The 7,455-nt window shown below is 46.4% G+C and overlaps 1 protein-coding gene across 1 annotated transcript; it reads right to left on the bottom strand.

Moving 5' to 3' along the window:
- Positions 1-5,185: 5,185 nt before the first annotated feature.
- Positions 5,186-6,406, bottom strand: LOC125536200. Its single transcript, XM_048699379.1, has 2 exons — positions 5,485-6,406; positions 5,186-5,397 (listed from the first exon to the last, which is right to left on the bottom strand). Exons 1-2 carry the CDS (start codon positions 6,232-6,234, stop codon positions 5,344-5,346), a joined length of 804 nt encoding a protein of 267 aa, XP_048555336.1. The 5' UTR covers positions 6,235-6,406; the 3' UTR covers positions 5,186-5,343.
- Between the last annotated feature and the right edge of the window lie 1,049 nt (positions 6,407-7,455).

A 7,455-nucleotide genomic window follows, 5' to 3' on the forward strand; every position in this document is an offset into this window, starting at 1 on the left:
TAGTGATAGATAATGCATCGAGGGAGATGGGTATGAGACTCACATAAGTTGCCATGGTAGTAACCCAACCTATGTGATCGGAGATCCCGTGAATTAGGACTTGGGAAAACAAGCCAGTGGTGAACTGAGGAGAGTAACTATACTAACCCACTCCGTTGGAGATGCAATACTCTCGATACTGTATGGTAGGATGACTACTGTCTTAATGTGTTCCGAAGCTTATATAAGCAAGATGCTATCCTACAGAGCGATCTTTGGAGGAACACACCTATATGAGCCTGACTGCTGGTCACAGTCTATGAGATTGGGGTGATCTCTAGTAAGCTCATGAATAGGCCAGGAGTGTGACTTATATGCTCCACCCGAGGGGTCAGCCTTCGGCAGCCTAGTATTAGTAAGACATGTGGTGAAACTTCTTTACGCCAAACTGACAATTCAAGGCATAGTCCATTGTTCAGTTGTGAAGGAGTGTAACTACTTGCTCTAGGTGAAGCTCAACCTTAACATGTCTTCACTGAAACACTGGTATATAAAAACAGTAATTGGAACAGAGGACACAATGGGCCCTCGAGATCTGGTGGGGGATTGCTGAAATTTGAGATGGGCTCTAGGCCCATATAGCAATTTCTGAAAAAATCTCTAAGGGCCCATGTGGGTTATATGACACAAGGTGTAGTGGAAAGTTTAGTCCCACCCCGGAAGTGGAAGAGGAGTTGGACCTCCTTATAAGGGTTTCTCTTCTACATGCTATTGGAGCTTGAGAAGAGAAGAGGCCCTCGCGCACTCCTCCTCCGCCGCCCGCCTCGTCACGCCTCGTCACGATGCGACGCGCCGCCGGTTGCGGGATTGAGCCGAGCCGAGCTCACACCTACGCTCTTATTTTTGCCAGTCACTAACGGAGAGTTCTCTGACAGCTGGGCCACGATCTGAGACGTCAGATCGTGGGCTGTCACGGACTCGGACGTTCGAGCCCACGTCTCTCCACGCGGCTGCGTCTATATAAGTGTGAGGTGTCTCCTAACCCTAGCCACCACGAACAGATCACATCTGCTCCACGCGCACGCCCGCCGTCGTTCCTTTGCTGCTGATGCCGCCGGTGACTCCATCTCGTCCGCCGCGTACACGGTCGACGGGAGAGCAGGTCTTCGAAACCACACCCTTCTGGTTCCTGTACGGGGTGAGGGGCGAATAGGTTTTTGGGCAGCGATTACGCGACTGCTCGCTTTCGATCGTCTACTTCCTCTACGTCCGTGTCGCCTTCATCATCACCATGTCCACCGACGCCGAACATGCCGCCGCCGAGAAAGCTGAAGCCGACAAGAAGGCCTCCGAGGACGCCGCTGCTGCCACCAAAGCCGCGGCCTCTGCATGGCCTACTGGAGGGTATAACTCGTTTATCCCGCTTCTACTGTTTTCTGTTTTAGTCATGCTAGCATTATACGTAAATCTTTCTGCAATTAGCGTAGTATGTGCTAGCTTGACTGAATACCAGTATGTGTTTATTTGTGTCAATGTCATGCTAGTGATTTACTCGTGGATTAATTTAATCGAGAAATTGTCTATTTACTCAACAAAATCAACTACCGTATCATCTCAAAAGAGAAAATCATCTTTTTTTAGGGGTACAGAAAATCATTTTGTACATCTCATTCCTAATTGGATGAAGCATAGAGGACTAGGAGCATGATGGATCATCGATGGATGGGAATGAAAGAGCCAACCGGTTGTACTGTACTAGTACAGTGCCACACAAATGCTCAGCCACTGTATTTTTCGACATTCGTGGATACATACCCTCTTGTTACTACTCTCTCCGTTCCGAATTATTTGTCGCAGGTATAGATGTATCTAAATATATTTTAGTTCTAGATACATTCATTTTTACTACGAGTAATTTGAAATGAAGGAAGTACATGCACAGATGGTCTGAAACGAATGTTGTATTTTCTCCGGAATACTGGCCCTCAAAACCGATTAACTCCATAAGTTTTCTGTTTTCAGGACCTAGCCGATCCCTCATCTGCTTTATAACTCCTAAAAAGTTTACTCCTTACGTCGGTCATTGCTTATATTTACTCGGTCGGGCTCGTTCTTAGGATGATTTTCCCCCTTTCCTGCGCTCGCTGCTCTCCCCCACTCGGCCGCATCCACTCCGGCGCAGTTGTCCTTGCCTCCACCGGTGGACAAGCACCACCGCAAACACGACGTAGCGCCCGCCGTTCCTCCACCCACTTCGATTCAGCTGCCACTCGTCGCCACCGCCAGAATGGACGTATCTATGCACGTCACTGTTGTTGCCGGTTTCGATGCACCCAGGCCTCGGCGCCATCACGTTTCGTTGGAAGTCGTCGGAAACCGAATCGTGCAGTAACCCGAGCGCTTTGCGCAGCCTCACGGTTTTCTGCCTTCTCTCTGTGCTCGCATCTCGCCGGCCGTTGGACTGCGGGCGCATCCTCGTCCACCGGTTAGTCGGGCTCAGTCCTCACATATTAACTTGTCAGCAAGCCTCTGTAGGTCATCAAGTGTGATGATTGTTGGCGGCTGTTGTTGCGACGGGTCTCAAAGGCGGTAGAACATCCTGAATGGGTTTTCTAAGTATGAAATGGACAAACTAAGTGCAATTCTGTGCGGTTGTTCTTCAGTTCAAAGCAATTTGTGGGACATGGGGTTTGTGAGCATGAGCTGACATGCCCCAAAAAAACAAAACCGATGATCCTGTTTATTTTATGCTTTCGAAAGCATTTTGGATCACCAATTTTGTTATTTTTGCCTAGACTTCTATGAATGTAATTTTCATCACAAAAATTTGCATGCATGTGAAACCCACATCCATGTTTGCTGACAAAAAAGTTCAGATGGTAGCAGAACAACATACTAGTCTGATCAAACTGAAATGAAAACATAAGTCTGCATAATTGACCACCTAGAGATCATCATAGATGAAGTAAATTGACTGATAAGGACTTGTCGATAGCTAAGTCAATCAGCACTAGCAGAAAAGAAATTCATTTTTTAAGGCAATTTTAAAGACAATTTCTTTGGTGACAAAAGACGATTTCAAAAATGCAAAATGTTTTTTGTTTTGAATTTCTTGGACAGATAAGTTAAACAAGTGTCAATTTTTGGGAAGTGCCCTTGGTCTTCAGTAACAAAACAAGGAACTGACAAAATTGCACTAGTTTGCAGCATAGTACAGTGCCACATTCTACAAGGAACAGAAATGTTCAGCCATGTTATATATCTCCAGATATCTTCTTGTTTCTACAGATGATGTGAAATGAATGCAAATACTTTTCGCTCCTCACATAAATCCTACATGGCCGTGAGTATGTGTGTTCCAGATCACATAAGTACGATGGTTTTCCTCCCAAATTATTTTTGAAAGAATCAGTTGGGACATGAGGGCACCGCACATAATAACATGAGGCACAAGGTTACCAAACATGCTGGATGAGCATGAACCAGTAGGGACAGCAAGCACATTCCACGCAGAAGAAAACATGATTCACAAACTGGGGCTGGAAGCTATGATCCGAACAGAAATATGGCATCACAGAATATGATTATTAAAAAACAGTAGTAGCATGTCCAAAATCCTAATTTTGTCATGTGATTCGATTCGATCGTCCACGAATAAGATGCAACGACACCTCACTAGTACCATATATATTGGTCGTCCCACAGTTAAGATGCAGTTCAACACTATGGTACTACATTGATTACCTAGGAAGCTAAGATAAATTGCCACTGGCCGTCCACAAATTAATTAAACAATCAGTAGTAGCATAGCAGCAGAGTAATCTGACTGAACCAACTGAACTGAAATCATAAGGTTGCATGTACTAAACGACTAAGATAGGAGGAGCATGCAGAGGAATCATAAGGTTGCATGAACTAAACGGCTGATAGGAGACACGGTTCGCAAACTGGGAATGCACTTCATTAGTATAGATTGCAATCATATGATCGGAACAAAAAAATGGCATCACAAAACATGATTAAAACAGACAGTAGCACGTTTGAAATCCCAATTTTGTCATGTTCAATTTGATTGAATCGTCCACAAATAAGATGCAGCTAAGATAAGTGTAAATTTCTTGCGCATCTACAGAGACCGTAAGTGTACATTAGGAGAAGATTACATACAAAACATGCTGGAAAAGGGTCATCATAATGTGCCTCATGCATCCTCCCAAACAACCAGCAAATGTAGGATGTAGTCTATCATAAGTTTCTCAGTGACTGTGGATCGTTATCACACTTCACACCCATAAAGGATATATATAAATCTTATGCCATGCAGAACAAGATTAAGGAATGAACATTTAAAAAAAATAGCAACTGAGGATGCAAACAACATTAATCCAGATTACTGTCTATGATCAAAGCAAATGCCATCCCAGACAAATGATTAAACACATGGTTGTAGCTTGTCCAAAATCCCAATTTTCACATGCGCTGAAACTGCAACTCCATTCGGCTGTCCCACAGATAAGATGCATATCAACATTACCCCTAATGAAGCTAATTAAGATAGGCATGGTTCTCCCGAAAGTAAACACAGATATTAGCAGCAGAATAAACTGGCCGAACTGAAGTGATCTCAAAAGGTTACATGAACTAGAGGGCATAGATGAACAGAGCGACTGATGGAGTGATTCGAAATAATTAGGGACATCAACACACCACAAATAATAACGCAAGGCAGAATAGGCCGGGTGTTTACCTCATTATAAAATAACACAATGCAGAAGCAGAAGGTCTCAATTAACGGGGAAATCAAGCAAATTGTGCCTGGTCAATGCTTCCAGTCCAAGATAACCAGCATGTAGGAAGATTACAAAGATGTTGGTGACTATTATATGGATCATCACAAACACCATGCAGAAGAAAACACGATTCCCAAACGGGGGATGCATGCCATTAAGAGATCTTGCTATCCTTGCTAGGAGTCTAAGACCGGAACAAAAAAGTAGCATCACAAAACATGATTATAACACGCCCGAAATCACCATTTTTTCATGCAATTCAATTTGATCATCCATGAACAAGATGCAGCTACGACATTGTACTAGTACGACAGATGAAGCTGATTTTTTAAGATACCTCCTGTGATTCGATTCGATCCTCCCATAGATAAGATGCAGTTCAACATTACACTACTAAATTGATTACCCCTAATAGATGAAGCTAATATATATTGCCACGGCCGCTCAGGAATTAGTTAAACACAGATAGTAGTAGCATAGCACTGAATAAATCTGACCAAACTGAACTGAAACCACAAGTCTGCATAAATGAGTGATAAGAGGGGCATAGCTTCAAAAGGGATCCCACCACCCTTCAGTCCCATGTCGACAGCGTCGATGGATCAGGTGAAGTAGTGGGCTGGCTAATCTGCAGTGAGATGAATCGGACTGTCAGATTGATGCTCGTGCCGCCGGTACACCTAGGGAGGAAGAAGAGAAGAGGAAGGTAGCGGACCTCAACTCCTAGGTAGGCGCCACGGTCGGTCAACTTGGCGAGGCGGGCGAGTTCCTTGCGGTCGAGGAAGCGGGAGAGGACGGCGACGGCGAGGTCGATGTGCTTGATGGCGAGGGCCGTGATCCGGTTTGCGCGGCACAGGTAGTCGAGCGCCTTGTCCACGTCGCCGTCGCTGGCTACGTGACGGGTCTTGGCGGTGGCGTCCGGGTCGTCGGACAGATCGGCCTTGGCGAGGCTCTCGGTGGCGGCGGCGACCGGGTCGCGGGGCTTGCCGGGGACGGGGGCCTGGCCGCCGACGAGGCACTCGACGCAGCGCGGGAGGTGGTGCTCCTCGAGCATCTTGACGGCCAAGATGGCGGACTCGACGCGGGCGATGGCCTGGGCCTGGGTGGTGGGGCGGGCCGGGAGCTTCTGCGCGAGCAGCGCGTCGTAGAGCTGCTCGTCGGGCAGGAGTGCGAAGGCGATGTTGACGGCGGAGACGGCGCGGTTCTTGACGGCGGTGTCGAGGCAGACCGAGAGCATCCTGGCGCCGGGATCCAGGCCGAGGTAATAGACCTTGAAGACGTCCGAGGCGATCTGCCCGAGCCTGGCCTCGGCGTCGGCAGGGGTGGGGGCGGGGGCGGCCCGGTGGCGCTCCAGGCGGCGGTGGAGCTCCAGGAGGCGGTCGCGCTGCGTGCGCACGTTCTTGGCGGCCATCATGGCCTGCATGAGGACCAACTCCAGGTTCTCCTTGCTCAGCTCTCGCGCCATGGCCGCCGCTCCGCTCGTCTCTCTCTCGCTGCGAGCGTGAGGCCGGAGGTGAGAATTCTTGGGGAGGAGAGGAGAGAAAGGTTGGAAGAGCAGCGAGCGCCAGGCAGATCCGGTTGCAGGGGATGGGCCCACCAGCCAGAACAGGAGGGGTAGCGTGCTCCCTCCGCTACCACAGCAAGACAGACCTCCTCGCTCTAGTAAGTTGATTTTCGAAATCTCAAAATACTAGTCCATTTATAATAGAATGAACATTCGAAAACATGTGATTCCAAGCAAGGAGGAATATGTTTTCTTAGCACTGCCTTGTGGAAACAAATATTGTTATTACACACATCTTGATGCAAAAAGTAGGGGTATAAATGGCAAATGAACGGTGCCCCGCAAGTCCCGTTTAGTTAGCTTCAGCTAGCTCGATTGTTCATTTTCTTCGGAAAAAACTTGATTGAACTGTTAGACCATAAGTGTATTAAATGGACCTGGTTTACATCCCTAGCAAAAACAACCCATCCGCGGAAGACCGTGTGGGAAAAAAAGTGCAAGATCATCTTCAGCCGAACATTTCTTTATGAGATAAGGAGCAGTCATCTCTTTCACATTCTATATCTTCTCACATGTGTGTTCACCAACATATGCTTTACATTAGATAACTATCTGACCTTTTGTCAAATGAACACTTGGAAAGTCAGGAGCATCCATCCACGCATTGAGCCCAAAGTAGACATTCTCGTTTCTAGTCTTGGTGAACTTCACTCTCTTTTGTACCTCATTCTTAGATATGGCTTTCCAAATCTCATCAATTGTTTTGACTCATGCCATGCTTGAAATCTGGTTTCTCCATGCCTACAACATTAATAAATGGTTTGAAGTTGAATTTCATGTTCCCCTCTTCTTATGGAAGCTTGAGAACAGAAAAAAATGGCTCATCTTCCTCGTACAACTTAGTCTTCACTTTCTCATGAATTAATCCATCCTTCTCGGCACGATCTACATTCTTTTCATATAATTCATCATCTCCACTCTATATGTCATAGTCACTATCATTGAATTGCTCATCTAGATCATCACTATCACTGTCTTCGACCTCTTCTTTTGTTCCTCCTTCCACTACTGAATTTCCTGCTGTCTCACTTCGTCCTTTCCCTATGTCCTCATGTTTAGTAGGGAAGACCATAACTCTAGGCAACTCAATTAATCCAACTACCACAACATCATACTAGTGTT

The sequence above is a fragment of the Triticum urartu genome, chromosome 1, assembly GCF_003073215.2.
Source record: "Triticum urartu cultivar G1812 chromosome 1, Tu2.1, whole genome shotgun sequence".
Classification (NCBI taxonomy): Eukaryota; Viridiplantae; Streptophyta; class Magnoliopsida; order Poales; family Poaceae; genus Triticum; species Triticum urartu.